This window comes from Vigna unguiculata, chromosome 1, assembly GCF_037176805.1.
Source record: "Vigna unguiculata cultivar grain cowpea cultivar isolate G323 ecotype 2 chromosome 1, ASM3717680v1, whole genome shotgun sequence".
NCBI classification, from domain to species: domain Eukaryota; kingdom Viridiplantae; phylum Streptophyta; class Magnoliopsida; order Fabales; family Fabaceae; genus Vigna; species Vigna unguiculata.
In genome coordinates, this window is record NC_140792.1 from 21,628,175 (window position 1) to 21,647,198 (window position 19,024).

The 19,024-nt window shown below is 34.3% G+C and overlaps 2 protein-coding genes across 2 annotated transcripts; one reads left to right on the top strand and one right to left on the bottom strand.

Annotated features, from left to right (window-relative positions):
- Nucleotides 1–1,377: 1,377 nt before the first annotated feature.
- Nucleotides 1,378–4,598, bottom strand: SDH2-2 (succinate dehydrogenase 2-2). The gene is made up of 2 exons (XM_028049015.2): nucleotides 3,812–4,598; nucleotides 1,378–1,731 (listed from the first exon to the last, which is right to left on the bottom strand). The coding sequence occupies exons 1-2, from the start codon at nucleotides 4,477–4,479 to the stop codon at nucleotides 1,560–1,562; spliced, it is 840 nt and encodes a 279-aa protein (XP_027904816.1). The 5' UTR covers nucleotides 4,480–4,598; the 3' UTR covers nucleotides 1,378–1,559.
- Nucleotides 4,599–14,308: 9,710 nt separating this feature from the next.
- Nucleotides 14,309–17,019, top strand: LOC114193076 (uncharacterized). Its single transcript, XM_028082775.2, has one exon. The coding sequence runs from the start codon at nucleotides 14,517–14,519 to the stop codon at nucleotides 16,770–16,772; it is 2,256 nt and encodes a 751-aa protein (XP_027938576.1). The 5' UTR covers nucleotides 14,309–14,516; the 3' UTR covers nucleotides 16,773–17,019.
- The last annotated feature ends 2,005 nt before the right edge of the window (nucleotides 17,020–19,024 follow it).

Consider the following 19,024-nt stretch of genomic DNA (forward strand, 5'->3'; position numbering starts at 1 on the left):
AGGATGCAGTCTTTTTTATTAAAACTGAAGAAATAACCCTGAACTTATATTGAATACAATATATATCAAAAGATACGACTAGACAAGTTTTTTTATAAATTGTTTTTAGAAAAAAATAATTAAATGGGTTTTTCATCCATAGTATCTTCACATCAACTTTAACCGAAGTTTTTTTTTTAATCTTTATTTTTAATTGAGTATTATTTCCTACCTTGAAATACATTTGAAAATTGAGTATCTCTTGATTTTATGTATTTGGTTATTGAATAAATGCATTTTTAGTTATTTTTAGTTGTTTAAGTAACAAGATTCATCAAATCATAGGTAGTAGAGATATTGTATTAAGGATCATCAAATCATGGCCATTAGATCTTTGGCTTTGTGGAAACATATCTATTTGTTGTAGGGTTCTAATAACTAACCATTGAAATAAATTTAAATTTGAATTCTAAGGATCTTCCTGACAGCATAGAACACAAAGTGGAGGCTGTTTGGTGATGTCACAGTTACAACATGCGGTGTTGCAATCATTGTTGCATCCTGTAGAAACATTATTTCAATATAGATTTCCCTCAGAATTTGGGCCAAACTATTACTGATCATTACTAAATTAGCATGGGACAAAGGGGAGGATTTACCTGTTATAGTCTCATACTGAGATGATTGAGAAATCTCAAGGATTGCAAAGCGAGTGCAACTCTTAACATTAATGCCATGCACAAAAGAAATTATGGAAACCATAAACCAAGCTACTGCCAACGATTTCATGACCGATGGTGACATCTTGATATGAGATTGTCTCAATGCTTAATGTCAAGTTTTTCTCAATGTTCTTATATATGTTACGAGATTAGCTCTTTTATCACTTAAATCATTAAATCTCTTTCACATGTTCATTCTTTTTGATAAGCCGTGATTAGATGTAATGATCATTCTAAAGTTGTGTTAATTGTGGGTAAGCATTTTCTGATTTTGATTATATTTCTACCATATTTAAACTGAAGACTCATGACAATTCAATGACGAGCGTTTCAAATTCAGTGCATTTTTTAGTTTGGTAGTCTCTTACGAAATATGCAGTCAACTACCATACTCCTAACATAAGAATAAAAATCATGATACTCCAAGCGCCATATTGATCATCACCTTGACCAAGAATTTAACAAGATTGGAGAGAAGCAAAAGGTTAAAGCCTTATACATTTCACAGGCATAAAGTCACTTCAAGAGACAGTCCTCTCAAAAGGAAACCTTTGGAATTTTTATTTTAGACAAAAAGAAACAAGCGTGTCTCCCAATTAAAAGTGTAAAGTACCTTTTAGTTAAAAATTCCTTGGAGAATAATCCAATATAGCTACAGCCAATTTATGAGACGGGGTTCTGATCGCTATTAACATTTATTGCAGAAACACAAGTCAATAGAAATTAAAAGCCCAAGTTTCACAAAAAGGGGCTCAGGTTTTATTAAGAATGTAGCTAAATCATCCCCAACTTTAAAGAAAATACAAAATAACAACATAAAGGATTAAATGCAAACACCATCATGCTTCTAATAGAGTTTTAGGCTTTAGGCTGAAGTGACTTGATATGTGAAATTTGCTTTCCTGGGTTCAACCCCTTCGGGCAGGCACGAGCACAGTTCAATATGGTGTGGCAACGATAGAGCTTGAATTCGTCATTAATCGCATCCAATCTCTCTTTAGTGTACTCATCACGACTGTCGCTTATCCACCTGCAAATATCATCACAAACAATATCTCAGCTTTGAAACCCAACTGCCAAAGTAATCTCTATCTATAACAGAGATACGGTGCACATATGCAATTAGTTTAATAAAAATGCGAGTATCTTCTAATGTGAAGATGAACTCGTCCTTTCCTAATCCTGACCAAGTACGAACTAAGGATCAACATAGGCTCCTCTACTTAACTCACCTTATTTACAACTGTACCACCGACAAATATAACTTACGGACAAGAAAAGAAGTTGAAAGTTAATAATGTTTAATATAAAAGAGAGTTAATATGAGGCAAGAAGAATAGTGAGTGTATACATAGTCATATCATAACTAAAGAATAAGTCCAAAAAAAGGTAGTATTTATGGACGAAAAGATTCGAAGTAATTACTGACTTCCTTCTATAATTCGGTAAATATCAGCTATGTAAGTTAAAAGAGCCACCCTAAGAATGCATCGTTATTGCAGTTTCAAAAACAACACAGATATCATTCATTTGTCACATTCTTAGTAGAAGAACCACAAACCAACCAAAATAAGTCACATACACAACAATGGACAGATCTAATACTTCTAATAGATCCCCAAGCATTCAAAATAAAACCTTAAAAGAACCAAACAAATAATAATAAATAAATTCAGTGAAATAGAAACAGAAAAGGGCAAACTATGCCCCATGTCTTGAAGATTCTATTTGGCAAAAGTACACCATGAACAGAAGCATATTATCCTAATATTAACGTAAGAAAACCAATAAAGCATCATGCATATTTCTTGGAAGGCCTATTATTATCCTTTCTCAAACCAAGCTTAAAATCAGTACTGCAAGAACATAGAACCCACCCAATAGTATAAGCATAAACCAACTGACAAAAACAATAAAACAAAACACGCATGCTCACATACTCTTGATCAACTTCCTCTCGTACCCTCAATTTCAACCAATAAATCAATGTAAACACAATCATACTTGGTTGGACTAAAATGCTCAAGGGAAGGTCAGAAAAAATTAAAAATTTTAAAAAGTTAGTATATGGTAGTTAAGAGTCAGTTGGAATAGACTACACTTCTAGTACGTGTAAGAGGGGAAAAGTATATAAGAGGCTCAACAAAAGCACCTCAAATATTACAAAAAGCTCTTATAATAGAAGTCTAGAATACTCTAGCTTCATTTGTATTCAATTTAGCTTAAATTAGCATTTAAGTTTCATTTTAGGATAGAGTACAAGGGAAGCTATCTATAAATAGTCTTCTCTTGTAACTTGAAATCACTTTGAATCATAAATACAAATTGCAAGAGTCCTTCGTGATGTAGTTTCTCCTTCTTCAATTCTTAGCCATGGACCTTGTTATAGGTTCAATGTGAAACCTTTATGGATGCTCCTCCATTAACTTAAAGAAGAGATGTCCTTACATACCTCAACATTCTTGCCTTAGCGATGTTTTAACAGTAAGGTTTCACAATTGAAAAGCTCTAAAAGCTAAAAGTCAAACCAAACAGCGACTGAGAAAGACACCCCACCCAGGCAAACTAAATGGTTTTTACAGTTTCACAATGAAAAAATGTCAACATCTGATTTTGAGAGTTTCACAAGAACTCAACAAACCCTCTTCAAGTTTTTAAGAAATCTGCCGTTCTAGGTAACGGACTTCACACATGCAGAAAATAATAGCTTCCACTGTTGTCGTTGAATCACAAAACCAGCTCCAAAAATAATTTCCAAACTCGAATCCACTAACGAAAACTCACCCCCAACAGAACAGCATATACCAGTCACGACAACAATAAAACTCAGATACAGTTCTTCGCATGCCTTGACTACTATCCTCTAATCAAGATTAGAAATTCACCTCAAAAACCTAAATTGATTGATTTTTTTCTTTATGTAAGCCTATGAAACTCCAATTCCAAGTGGTACAAAATATAGTTTAATACTTGTTGTTTTCCCTCATATCGCGCACAATAATACCCAACAAAATCTGTTTAATTTGGCAGAATACCGAGGTGCACCACAAATTGCGATAAGAAAACACCCAATACTAAGGTGAGAAGAAAGAGAGAAGTTTGAGCGTTACCTGTTAGCGTGGAGCAAGGCAGCGGGTCCGAGATATGACTCGGGGTTCCACCAGTAGCTGGGGCAGGATGTGCTACAGCAGGCGCACAGAATGCACTCATACATCCCGTCGAGCTTTTCGCGGTCCTTCTTGCTCTGCAGGATCTCCTTCCCTGGCACCGGCGGTGGGTTCTTCCGCTTGAGCCAGGGCTCGATGCTCTTGTACTGGTTGTAGAAGTTGGTCATGTCCACGACCAGGTCCTTGATCACGAACATGTGCGGCAACGGCGTTATGGTGGAGGCCGTCGACGCAGACGGAATCTTGGTGAGACAAGCAAGGCCGTTGCAGCCGTCAATGTTCATGGCGCAGGAGCCGCAGATCCCCTCGCGGCAGGAGCGGCGGAAGGTGAGGGTGGGATCGATCTCGTTTTTTATCTTAATGAGCGCATCCAGGACCATGGGCCCGCACTCCTTCAGGTTGATCTGGTAGTCCTTCAGTTCTGGTTTCGATGGGTTCTCAGGGTTCCACCGGTAGATTTGGAAGGTTTTCAGGGAGGTTGTGTCGCGGGCCTTCGGCTCCACCTGCTGGGCCTGGGCCTCTGACGCGTGAGCCCGGATGAATGACAGCTTGAACGCCGGCGAAGACGGCACCCGCTGCGCCGCTCTCTTCAGCAGCCCCATCGCCGCCATCGAAAGAAGAAGGTTGGGAGTGAAGGAAATGTAATGCGTGGAGCGTTGTTGTTCCGATGTTATAACCCAATTGCTTTATAGTTTCTGCTAATGAGCTGTTTTGTTGGAAAGGCGTAGGGATGGGTTTCTTGCCCTTATATATATATTGTTAATTTATGACTTGTATGTAAATTAATTAATTAATATCAAGTTATTATTGGACGTTTTATCTGAGAACGTATTTAGACTCTTATTACTCTTTTCTAAATCCTCTATTTAAATTAATTATTATATCTTACTTCTAAAGATTATTAAAATTCTTTTGTTTATTTTATATTTTATTTTAAAATTTATGTTATTATATTTTTTTCACAATATAATGTTTACAATATTAAATTATTATTATTATTCTGATTTTAATTTTTGGAGGCGTGGCAATAGGTGAAGCATTGGTGGAGTGATGTTACGTGGGGAATTTGGAGCTGCATTTAACTCAATTCCTTCTTGTAAATGAGGTGCGCGTGTTCACCATTCGCCTGCTGCCGTGTTGGCTTACGGAGCATTAAAATTAAGGCTATGCTTAGAGCAACGTTTGTCCAAATTAAACCACGGGTATCTCCAAATATATTTAAGTTTATATTCATATAAACTTTTTTATAACCAAATTTTAAGAAATAAGAATAAAAAAATGTATATTTATAAAATTAATTTATAAATAATTGGATTTACAAAAATTCTCTCATAAACTTTTAAATGTCTCTTAATTTGTACATTAATTATTTTTAATTTTTTAAATATTTAGAAATAACATTTTCCCTAATATAGTACCATTGGTTGTTTAGATTATTACACAGCATGCACGTTATCCTTGGTGCTATATACTCGCTTAATTAAAATATTTATATAAATATGTGTGTAAACACGAATATTTCGCAAAAGTTATTTAATTAAAATATTTATATAGTATTTGGCAAAAGTTATTTAATTAAAAAAAATTATATAGTATTTATGTTTTTTTTTAATTTATGTTTTTTCTCATTTTAATCTTATCTAGAGATAAGGTAAGTGACGGAACTTGGAAAAAAAAATCTAGAGTGCCAATTTAAATTTTTTAGATATAATTTATTAATTTAAAAAATTTTAGTTTTTTATTAAACCAATCATAATTCACACTTTTGAATTTTTAAGCTTTCTAATTGATTGAATTCACGTAAAAATGGATATTTTAAACTTCTATTTCAAAATTATTCAACTAGTTCATTTTTATGCGATGAAAAACATAAAATACCAATATTTTATAATGTAAGATTATACTAATTTGAGAAAAGTATAATCAAGATTCATGTCAATCTCATAAAAAAATTCTAAAATCAAGTTAGTTTTTATACTAATTTAGGAAAATTTTAATTGAAGAGAAATATCATAACAGGAGAACAATAATGATTTATTATGAAAAACTTGATGGTCAGATATAAAACTTTAATTCCTTTATTGTTAAGGTTCATCAAATTAATTTTTATTTTCTTTTTAAATATATAAATAATTTAATATATAAATAATATATATATATATATATATATATATATATAACTTAATAAAAATAATATATAAAAATAATATATATTCCATGACCCCTATTAGTGAGAGTTCATGGTGGTGTCCCATCTATATAATTTGGTAAGGATTCAAGGTAAGGTTGCATCCTGACACTCTAAGGAGTCAGTTAGTCTCACTTAGAGCGGACTGACTCTTGTGGGTGAGAGTAGTAGGAGGCCTGAAACCCATTAAAGGCTAATCTTGTGTGTGGGGGATTGAAACATTGTAACACTTGTAACACTTAGCTCGGAGGTGAGCAGCTCGAGGGTGAGCAGAGATATCCACCACAAACGCAAGCATCCGCTGAATCTGACTATATTATATGTATCCGAATGAGTCGAGTCAGAGTCTAGTGTATTGTTTGAGAAGTCATAACATGTTTGGATGATATATACTGTTTGGGTTGTGTAATGGCATGTGACTGCTTGATGAACTATTTATACTCTAGCTTACCATGTTTGCTTGTTTGGTTGTCTTGGATGTGGTTCTTCTCCTTTTGCGATGATAATCAATTTAATAATGTGAGCATATACGAGAGGTTCTCGCGATCAACAAGGGAATGTTGACTTTGTTGCCTAACCCGCCTGGGCTGGATCCCGCTTAATGAACCTTATTTTAGGGCTAAGGCCCATGTATTGGCCGTTCTTTTAAATTCCCATTTTATTAATGTTGAATATTTTTATCTGGTTCAACTGACATGGTTACGTGCCTTGGATAATTGTATGGAGTTACATTTAAACTCCGAAACTGCGCTACGATATTATTTTAGTGTGACGTTTCATTTAATTACGTTCATTAATTAAATGGGGTGTTACAATCAATATATCTATTCATCTTTTCATTCATCTATCAATTAATTTATCCATCCATACATATATACATCCATCTAACCATCCATCCATCAATCTATCCATCAATTTATCCATCTATCTATTCATCCATCTATCCATCCATTCATCCATCAACTTATCCATCCATACATATTAATATTTGTTAAGACTTAATTAATAATTTAGTCTCCGAAGATTTTCTTCAATTTGATCCCCTTATTTATTTATTTTTTTGATTCAAATAAGTCTCGTTTTGTGTTAAATTGATTTGTAATTTCCATTAGATTGTTATAAACACTGTTAACACTACTTTTGTAAATGTTATTGTCAACACTCAATTTTGTCCAGATAAAAAAAATAATTTTTGACTTTGATAATAATTAAGAGAAGAGCAAAATAGAAAGAAAAGTGAACATAGAGTATATACATATATTTTTATTTTTACTTTCTATCTTATTTCAACTTTAATTTTCTTTTTATTTTCTATTTCTATGCGTATTCATATTTTTTTTAATCTTTTATTATTATTTTTTTTATTGTTTTTATTTTATTTTATATATTCATTTTATTTTATTTTTATTTAATTTTTTATCTTATCTTATTCCCCTTTTATTATTTCCGTTTTGCTTTTAAAAAAAGAAAAAAAATAATATTGAAAAAAAATTAGATGAAGTGAAAATGTGGAAATTGGAAGTACTCTGCTTACAGTTCCCTGTCCATGCAAGGGAAACGTTCAAACCTTCGGATCTTATTCCATCTCTGTGTCTTTGCACAAAAATAGAAATGTTGGATATATGTGTATGTGTATTACTGTGGCACCATGGCAGTCGTGGAGCAGAGATATAGGGTGGCTGGAAGCAGAGCCATTTGGAAAGGAGACGCAACCTCCAAGCAGAGGGGAGAACAAAAACATAACCGTATAGCCATCAAGAAGGGGAGGGGAGACAATTTCTTTGTCTCAGCACACTGAAAGGATTCCATCACAGAGAGAAAAAGTGAAGGGAAGAGCATTCGGAGGAGAGAGACAGTTTCACAATTTCACATGAGGCTGCCAACAAGAGGTAAGCACCATTAACAACTTCAGCTATCACAAACCAACTTTGATAAAAGAAAAAAACAGCATCATTTTTGCACTCATCACCGTTCTCGTACAATAGTCACGGCCATCACAATCTTCTTTATCTTTCTTTCTTTGCCAACCTGCGTAAAGCAAAAATAGAAACGCGCGAAGGCCAAAGGCCGTGGCAGACACCAAGCCCATCCATAGCCACAAATCATGAGCTTCACATTCATCTTCGATCTCTCCCATTCGTAAAACCACCGTCCCTCCAGAACCACCGTCCCTCCAGAATCACCGCCACCTTTCTCTCCATTCAAAACCTTCATCGTACTCACAGCCCCGCAGGGAAACATTCACGCAAAGAAACCTACCCTCTTCGTATTCTATACACCTCTGGTACAAAAAATCACCATCACCGTCACGCACTCTTCCATCATCAATTAATCTTTATTCTCATCTTTATCATTCACCTGCGCAAAATCAAACAGAAAATCTCCATTCAAACCAAACCGGAACCCCATTCCAGTGACAAACACTCGTTTCATCTTCCCAATCGCACCTCCAATCGAAACAGAAACAGAGAAGAGAGAAAATCGCCGGCGGCATCGCCGGCGGCGAGTCGGAGGTCTGGACGGTGGAGTGTGGTCGCGTGACGTTCTCGAACCTAGTCGCGGTGTGGTCGGCACGGTGGTGGCGATTTGAGGGAGTCACGGCGCCTTTCTCTCTCGCGGGAGACGAGAAGCAAGGACTGGAGATGAGTGTCGGAATTGCCGACGCTAGTCTCCGGCGGGCAGGGCTGCGCAGCCGCGAAGGGGTTTGGTGCAGTTGTGTGGTCATGCGAGGAAGAAACGGGTCCTGTCTTGCGCGAGAGAAGAAACGACAATGGAGACGATTTGGGGAGTTAGGTTCTCGCCGGCGATGCTTCCGGTGGCGACTGGCGTCGACGGCGGTGTGTCTCGCCGGCCGTGGGACTTGCGGCAGCGGCGCTTGCTGCTGGAATTTTGGAGGCTCGGGAGAAGAGAGGATAGGGTGCCGTTGGTGAAGTGAAGAGAAGGGAGGCAGGAGTTCAAATTAGGGTTCTCTTTTTTTTTAATTTTAAAAAAGTTGGGTCTGAACGCTTTTTCTCCGTGGCACCCCCGTTTTAATCTCCGCGCACCACCTGTTTCAATTTCAGCATTTTCATTATGTGTTGGATGCTTATTTATTGCAGCCCCTTGTTTTACTATACATACGCCTCCCAATATTTGCTGATGCCACCACCATTTTTGCTGCATAACTCATTTGCGCTTTATTTGTTTTGGGTTTGTTTTTCTTACTTTACTCTGCACTCCCACCTTTAATGCACACACCACAATCACTTCATGCACCTCATACACTACTCAATCAACCTCTTCCACTTTTATCTTTCTTAATTAAGTTGTTTTTTTTAATTTTTTATTTCTAAAAGAAACAAAATATTTAAAAATTATTAAAAATTACAAAAAATAAAAAATCTACAAATGAAAAATATTCTCTTTCTTTTTTTATTGTGTATGTCCGGCCGCTCGCGTCGTGTAACACTTTCTTCCAAATTTTCTAAAAAACACCAAAAATAGTTTTATTTCTCTTTTAGTGTCTGTCCGACTGCTCGCGTTGTGTGACACATATTTTCAAGTAATTCAAAAAATACAAAAAAATATAAAATTTTCAAAATATAAAAACATCACAATCTTCAGACAAAGAGTCCTTTTTAAGAACTACGTGATCCTTGATTCTCCACTGTGAGATACTTAGGAGCAAGGCCAGTCCTTGTCAGGTTCACCTCCAACAAATCAAATCATTTTCTTAATTGTTTTCCAAATATCTTTTAAAGAATTACGTAACCTTGATTTCTCATTTTGAATGAGAACACGTAGAACCAAGGTCAATCCTTGTCGGGCCCAAAAAAATAATTTTTTTTTTCTTTTAGCATTTTTGTCTTATTATGTTTGGGGAAAATTAACATTTTGAAAATCACATCGTCTTTGCATTTTTTTTAATTAAAGGTACCGCGCTTGGGTGGGCGTTGTAGGGTGCTAACACCTTCCCTACGCGTAACCGACTCCCGGATCCAAAATCTGTTTTTTTGCAACTTGTCTTATCTTTATGGTTTTCCATAGTTTTCCAGAATAACTATGGTGGCGACTCCAAATCTCCTTTTCAAACCTATTTTCCTTTTTTGGTTCGTCGTCCCGTCGCGATCCCGGTTGCGACAGTCACATGTCAGTTCCTAGTAATTTTTATTTGAAAAACTTAAAAAAATGATTTCTTTTGAAGATTGTGTTCATGTGTCAGGTCAGTGTTATGCCACATGAGAGTGGTAGTATCACTTATCAGTTTCAGCATGACCTGACAGTGTGAGTGCCAAATATTAGTATATTTTTTTTCTATTCAAGTGAGTTCTAACTTTTTTTTAAAAATCGAATCATGTTTTCCTTGTCCAAAATAAAGTTGAATTCAGTTTACTTATCAACAAAAATAAATTGCAAATTCTTTTCTATTTTATGAAAAAATGTAAAATAATTATTTATTTTATAAAATTTATTTAAGTTGACAAATTAAGTTAAAAGATGTCAAATATATTAGTAATTTAGTTTAAATTTCATGTGAATAATTAACTTTTTTTATTAAAGGTTTAAATTTATAAACTAGAAAAGGAAAATACTTTTTTTCAAATATTAAAATTTAAAAATTACAATTAGAATTGTTTTCTTAGTCTTTTTTTTTAAAAAAAAAAGAAAAAAGCTTCTTTTTCATTGTTTAGTTTGTCAATTTTATATATATGGAATAACGAGATATGTATTATTTTTAGTACTTGATAAATAAAGATATTTTTTATAATTGTTAACTAGTGGTATCATAGTTTAAATTTTTTATATTTTTACTATAAGTGAGAGATAATATTATTTTAGTATTATCTTAGTCGGGGTGTTATAATTTTGGTATCAGAGATAGTGGCGGATTATCAAAGGAGTAAGGAGAGGTCAAATATTTTTTAATTTTTTTAAATTATATATATTTTTGAAAATTTTAAAATTTTTAAAGTATTTGTAGTATATTTTAGAAATTGATGAAAATTAAATTGTGTCTCTTTTTATTTCTTTTGTATAGCACAACATTTAATGTTAATAAATATTAAAATATAAAATCAAATATAATAAAAAAATAAAAATATTTAGGTTTAATTATTTTTTTTGTCAAAAATGTCAATTTGCAACTAAAACATCGAGACTAAATTGATACTAAAACAATTGACCAACATGACAATTTTGGAAATAGGAACCAAAAATTCTCTCTTGTGTCACGTAATAAGGAACTATTAGTTTAATAGTTATTAACACTATTAGTATAATTATGACTTAGATTATAATATATATTTTTTAATAATTATGTCTCTCAATTTTTTATTAGATTTTGATAAATTATTTTTTAATATTATTTAAAAAAATAGGTATATTGATGAAAATTAAAACAACAGATTCATTTTTTAATATTGGTAAAAGAGAAGCTATTGGTGAAAATGAAAGCAAGATATATTTTACTTCTTTACATATTTTGAAATATTATACTAATGATCTAATTATTGAGCTAGAGGAGTCATTTTTTGAAGCATTATACTAATGATCCAATTTGCTTAGGTATATCCAATAAGTCTCACATTATGAGTCGAGGTCAAACATAGTTTAAATACTCATTCCTTCCTTACCCTCTGAGGCGCCTTTTAAGGACAAAATCATGATGAAGCTCCTTGCCCCAAAGCGAACAATACCTTGGAAACGTGGTGGTTGTCCTAACGATCCTGCCGGACGAACTTGGGTCAAGTCGAAACATAATCTAATAATCACATAATTATATTACTTTGGTCCCTTTAGAATTTTTGGTCAATGGTCAAGATTCGCTTTTGTTTCTTGTGTGTGTGGAGCATATAGGAAGAGGACAAGAATGGGCAACAAACATTTTAATCAAAATTTTAAAAAAATTATAAGTTTAAAATAGACACTTTTTTAAATTTAAATTAAAAATGAGTTAAATATGCTTTTGGTCCCTCAACTTTGAATGAAAATTAGAATTAGTTCTTCTTTGAAACTTTGACCCAATTTAGTTCCTCAACTTTAGAACTACATGAATTTAGTCCTTTTAACTAGATTTTGCTAAGTTTATTTGACGTTTTAAACGCATTTCTCAGTCAACACTAAATCGAAAATGTACCAAACTTTGTAAACAACTCAAATGCTATCATGAAACGATTTTGAAACATCAAATAAACTTAAACAAAATGGTTAAAATGACTAAATCAATGCAATTCTAAAGTTCAGGGATTAAATTGGACTAAAGTTTCAAGAAAAGATTAATTCTAATTTTCACTAAAAAAATTAAGGGTCTAAAAACATATTTAACTCTTTAAAAAAACAAACAAAATTAATTTCAATATATAGGTGGAGTGATTTCACATATAAATTTTTAAAATATATTTTAAAATGGATATATAAGTTATAACATGGCTTAATTACTAATTTAACCATTTTTGATAAAGACAACATGAAAAAAATAAAAAATCTAAAATACTACAATTTGACATTTACAAAGACGATGTTATAGTCATTTATACAAATTTATAAAAATAGAATACAATGAATCAATTTAGCATAAAATAAAATTTAATTGAACAAATAAAAATAAAAAGACTAAACTAAATGAAAACAATAAATATAACAACTAAATTACTAATTAAACTTATTTATTAATTATACAAAGTTTGTATCTAATAAAAAAATAACACATTAAATGTGTAGGTTGCCTTTAGAAAAAAAATTATTTTGATTTATTAATTATTTTATTGAACTAACCTTTTATTTTAATTGTTTAATTGTTTTTTTTTTCTCAAGTAATTTTTTTTTAATTTATTTAAATAATTCTTTAGTTTTAAGTTCGACGGATAAATTTAGTCAGAATTTTCGGAACTTAAATTTTCACGCAATAATCAATTCACTTTACCATTAGTTGGAACGACACTGGTTTACTTTTCATCTGAAGAATTTTCATCTTGGCAATAAGTTAATGGTCATATCCGTGTAATTGGTGTAAGGGGAAAATGTCTAAAATTAAGTATGCTCAAATGTGTTTAAGATCTGTTACAATTTTTACATATTTTTGTTAAATTATTTTATTGGTCTCTATTTTTATAGGAAAATCTCGAGCAGGTCTTATTTTTTACATATTTTTGTTAAATTATTTTATTGGTCTCTATTTTCATAGAAAAATCTCGAGTAAGTCTTATTCTTTTTTCGTTAGCAGTACACTCACAAAGTTAATGATGTGTCACATGTCGGCACATAATTTTTTTAATTTATATATTTTTTATAAATTAAAAGAAATTGTTATGTGTCAAGCTGACATTGTAACATGTGGTAGAGATGGTGTGACGTAGTAGTGTCACGTGTCCCTATTGAATGTGAAAATTTTCAGTTTAGTTCATGTATTTAAAACTGATGCAATTTCATCTCTATTCAAGTTGAGACAAAATTGAACTTATATAAATGTCACAATGATATTTTTAACATATTAAGTTTTTATTTTACATTGAATTTTATTTAAATAATGTTTCAAATATTTATATATCAATAATTTATTGACAAATGTTAGAGTTGGTTTAAAAATAACTTTATAAATTGAATTTTAAAATTTTAAATAAATATATTTATTTTAAATTGTTATAAAATTATTTTAAGAAAATTGAGACCAAATTGAGACAAAATAACAAATATAAGGACTACATTGAAATTTTTCACATCCTATCCAATAATGACATGTGGTACTGTCATTGCTACATCACACTACCTCTATCCACTTGACACAACGTCAGCTTGACATATGACAATTTTTTTAAAACTATAAAAGAAATTAAATTAAAACAATTAAAAAAAACCAAGTGTGCTGACATATAGTAATGTTGTTAACAGAAAAGACCTAATTGTAATAAAATTTTCAAGATAAAGACCTAATTAAGACAAAAAAAAAGGAGACCTACCTAATATTTTCATGCGAAAAATATAGACTAATAGAATGATTTAAGTTATATTTTTTAAATAAGAGATCAAATGTGCCATTAAGCTAAATTTTATATTTTATGCTACATTTTAATGTTTTTGGAAATAAACATAGTGATGCTTATTAATTTTTTAAAGAGAAAACTTCGAACGTTTTCATGAAAAAGTGAACATAATTATTTTGGAAAGTTATTTAATGCTATTTTTGTTTTATGAAAAATAATATAATAATGCGGTTTAGAGTGGATCTGCTCTAATTATTTACATAAAGTAATCATTTTTATTTTTATTTTTATACTCCGTTTTATCTATTTGATTCGCTGCAAACGAATGGCTGTGACAACGCAAGCTTGCTCTTAGTCACCATTCTTCAACCGATTCGAATCAATGGTAGAAGGTAAGAGCTTGAAACCCATCTTATGCTGCTTCCTCACTTATTCCTGTAACTTATTATAGCTTCAATTATTTGAAAGAGGGTTTCCTCTTTGGCTTCTAAATTTCTGAGAAATGATTAGCACTTGGCCCTTCAAAGTTAACAACTGGGTGGTCCCTCGCTTTGAAATACGCCATTCCGGTATTTCTGATCGGAACAGGAGAAGAAGGGTGAAACTGGGTTTTGCTTTTAAGGTTTCTTATTGTGAAAAAGTTAGTGTTTTTCAATGTACAAGAGGGTATGGGACTGTGGTATTTTCTGGACACTCAAAATTGGATTTGGGATTTGGGTTTTTGTTGGGATGCTCTGAACCCAAATTTGGTGTTATTTTGAAGCAAAACAAGAGTCATATTGGGGACTTGGCTCCACCCTTGGGGTGGGCATTGGAGGATGAAGGTGTTGTGAGTGAATTGGTTGTGGAGAAGATTGATTCTAATGGTGAACCTATTAACGGTGAGTCAGAGAGTATAAAGTTCCAGGACAGTGACTGTGAACCAAAAATGGGCATTGGTGACAATAGCAAGGAAGGTGGGAAAGAAGAGAGTGATGGTAAGGTTGATGTTAGAGCACTAGCCTTGAGACTGCAGACTGCGAAGACAGTGGATGATGTGGAGGAGATTCTTGTAGGCAAGAGGGAATTGCCCCTCCAGGTGTTTTCGACGATAATCAGCAGTTTTGGTAAAGAAAAGAGAATGGATTCTGCTTTGATTCTTTTTGAATGGATGAAGAAGAGAAAGATAGAAACTAATGGCTCTTTTGGACCTAACCTTTTTATATATAACTGTCTATTAGGTGTGGTCAAACAATCTGGACAATTTGCAGAAATGGAAGCCATTCTGAATGAAATGGCTAAAGATGGAATCTCCTATAATGTTGTGACATATAACACCTTGATGGCAATTTACATTGAGAAAGGAGACTGTGAGAGAGCTCTCAAGGTGCTTGAGGAGATCCGTAGAAATGGCTTTACCCTGTCTCCGGTATCCTATTCTCAAGCCTTGTTGGCGTACCGGAGGATGGAAGATTGCAATGGAGCTCTAAATTTCTTTGTTGAGTTAAGAGAAATTTACCATCGAGGTGAAATAGGAGAAGATGGCGATGGAGAAGATTGGGAGAAAGAATTTGTGAAGCTTGAGAAGTTCACAATCCGTGTTTGCTATCAAGTAATGCGGTGTTGGCTTGTGAGTTGTGATAACTTGAGCAACAAGGTGTTGCAGTTTCTTGTTGACATGGACAATGCTGGGATTCCACTGACGCGTGCTGATCTTGAGAGGCTTGTGTGGGCTTGTACTCGTGAAGATCACTACATTGTTGTTAAAGAGCTGTACACCCGGATTAGAGAAAGGTATGATAAAATCAGCTTGTCTGTCTGCAACCATGCAATTTGGTTGATGGGGAAAGCAAAGAAATGGTGGGCTGCTTTGGAGATATATGAAGATTTATTGGACAAAGGGCCAAAACCAAATAACTTGTCATACGAACTCGTAGTCTCTCACTTCAATTTTCTTCTCAATGCTGCCAAGAGAAAGGGAATTTGGAGATGGGGTGTTAGGTTGTTAAACAAGATGGAAGAGAAAGGCCTAAAACCTGGAAGTAAGGAATGGAATGCAGTTCTTGTGGCCTGTTCTAAGGCTTCGGAAACTACTGCAGCAGTGCAAATATTCAAGAGAATGGTGGAAAATGGTGAAAAGCCAACTATGATATCATATGGGGCTTTATTGAGTGCTCTTGAAAAGGGAAAACTCTATGATGATGCCCTCCGTGTGTGGAACCATATGGTCAAGGTTGGGGTTCAGCCAAATGCATATGCTTACACAATTATGGCTTCTATTTATACTGCACAGGGAAATTTTAATAGAGTTGATGCCATCATTCAGGAAATGGTAACAATAGGAATTGAGGTAACAGTGGTGACATACAATGCCATAATCACTGGCTGTGCTCGTAATGGTATGAGCAGTGCAGCATATGAATGGTTTCATCGAATGAAAGTTCAGAACATCACCCCCAATGAGATAACTTATGAAATGCTGATTGAGGCCCTTGCAAATGATGGAAAACCGAGGCTGGCATATCAGTTATATACAAGAGCCAAGAATGAAGGCTTTACCCTCTCTTCTAAAGCTTATGATGCAGTTGTTCATTCCTCCCAGGTTAATGGTGCAACCACCGAATTAGGTCTTTTAGGACCTCGGCCTGCTGATAAAAAGAAGAAAGTGCAAATTAGAAAAACATTGACTGAATTCTACAATCTGGCTGGTGTTCCCAGGAGAAGTAAACCGTTTGATAGAAGTGAAGTTTATCGTCCACAGACACAAGAAACTCCATAAATAATCTAATACATTGAAACTAGCATAGTTAAATATTATGTAATCTCTGTACATTCTGCTCTGTCATAGCTTAAGATTTTGTATCTGTAGGCCAAGAAGGTAAAAGAATTACAGCCATGTTTTCTTCCACTAGTTCTAGCCAAATAGAGATGTAACTTTTTTTTTGCGGAATTATAGCTGGAATTTTGGCTCAAATTCTGCTCAAACATTTTGGTTGGAACTACAGAACTTTATTTCTTTTAAGAAATTTGTGTTTTCCGTGTGTTTCTTCTCTGTTGGGCATTTCAGTCAAAATAGTTGTTTAAAAGCGAGGACATCATATTCTCTTGCATCTTTTAACTTCTGCAACAAGAAATCTTCTACCGCAAATTTATTTAATTTATCAAGTTAACTAGGAAAAAAACATTTGAAATACATACGAAGGGAGAGTTAATTTATATGTCAAATTTTTTTGTAGTTTTTGTACATTTTTGCTTAAACACAATTTCTGGAGGATTCGCTAGAGGTGATGCCACCGCATCAGTAAGGAAACACCATCTTAGAAGCATCCAATTCGTCAATGTCATAAGTCGCAAGTATAGATGTCGGAGAATGCTGCCCATAACCTTCACATATGCTAACTTCCAAGGTATAAATCCAAGCCAAGTTGACTCCATGGTCATTACTATAGAAGTCGAAAACTTCGTAGTAAAGAAAGTATTGGTGGACCAAGGAAGTTCAGTAGATATTCTCTACTGGAAACATATCAACAGTTGCAACTACTGGAAGACTTAATGACCCCGCACGACGAGTTGATATATGGATTCTCAAGAGAAAGGATGTGCACCAGGGGGTATATCGACCCACACACAATGTTTCGTGAAGGCAACCAGATGAAGACCATACCTGTGCGATTCTTAGTGGTTGAAGCACACACATCATATAACGTCCTGTTAGGAAGACCCTCCTTAAACACCCTCAGAGAGGTGGTATCAACCCCTCACCTCGCCATGAAGTTCCCGTCGACATCAGGCGACATCAGCACCATCCACAGAGAGCAGAAGCAAGCCTAGAGTGCTATATAGCTAGTTTCGGCCACAAGAGCCTACTCCCGCCGCCAATAATGTTGAAAGAGCACCAGGATCCGGAGCCATCTTGTTAAGGACGATCTAGACCTTAGGATTGGAAACCCAAAGCTTGGAGTTGACACAGAAAGGAACCTAAGGATTGGTTCAAGCTTGACCCCAGAAGGAGAAGCAATGATTTGAGCAACGTTAAGAGGCAACACAAATCTTTTCGCTTGGTCAACGATGGACTTACCAGGAGTGGATCCTCGCGTAGCCGTCCACAGGCTATCAATGTTTAAAGAAGCCCGATATGTTTCGCAAAAGAAGAGGAAGTTGGGAGAAGAAAGAAGGTTGACGACCAAAGAAGAAGTGACAAAGCTCCTTGAGGCCGAGTTCATTGGGGAAGCACGATATACCACTTGGCTCGCTAATGTTGTCCTAGTGAAGAAATCTAGTGGGAAGTGACGAATGTGTGTGAATTATACTGGTTGACAGAGTGGTGGGGAATTGTGTGCTTAGTTTCTTGGACGCTTACTCCGACTACAACCAAATCCCCATAGCCCCATCCAATATGATTAAAACTACGTTCATCACAAAAGGCACAAACTATTACTATAAGGTCATGTCATTCGACCTCAAAAATGCTAGGACAACCTACCAAAGGTTGATGAACAAGGTCTTAGTACAAGAAATTGGCAAGAAGCAAGAACTAGTGTACTTCGTCAGCAGAACATTACAAGACCCGGAAACCTAATACCAAATGGTTGAAAAAGTAGCCTTATCCCTAGTAACTGCTGCTAGAAGACTCAGACCTTACTTTTAGAATCATCAGATCGTAAAATCGACGACCCCATCCAAAAGGTACTGCAAAACTCGACCTAGCCGGAAGAATGTCATCCTGGGGCGTAGAGTTGTTAGAATTCAACATACGATATGAACCAAACGGCCCTATTAAAACCCAATGTTTAACCAATTTTGTCAGCGACTTGCATTCAATACACGCACCAAAGGAGGATTGATGGACCTTTTATGTTGATAGATCTTCCAATCCAAAAGGGACAGGAACTGGCATCGCATTAGAAGGCCCCAACCAGATATTTGTTGAGAATTCCTTGCATTTTGGTTTCAAAACGTTGAACAACCAGGCATAATATGAAGCCATCTTAACCGGATTAATACTTGCCAAAGAAGTCAGAGCACACCGAG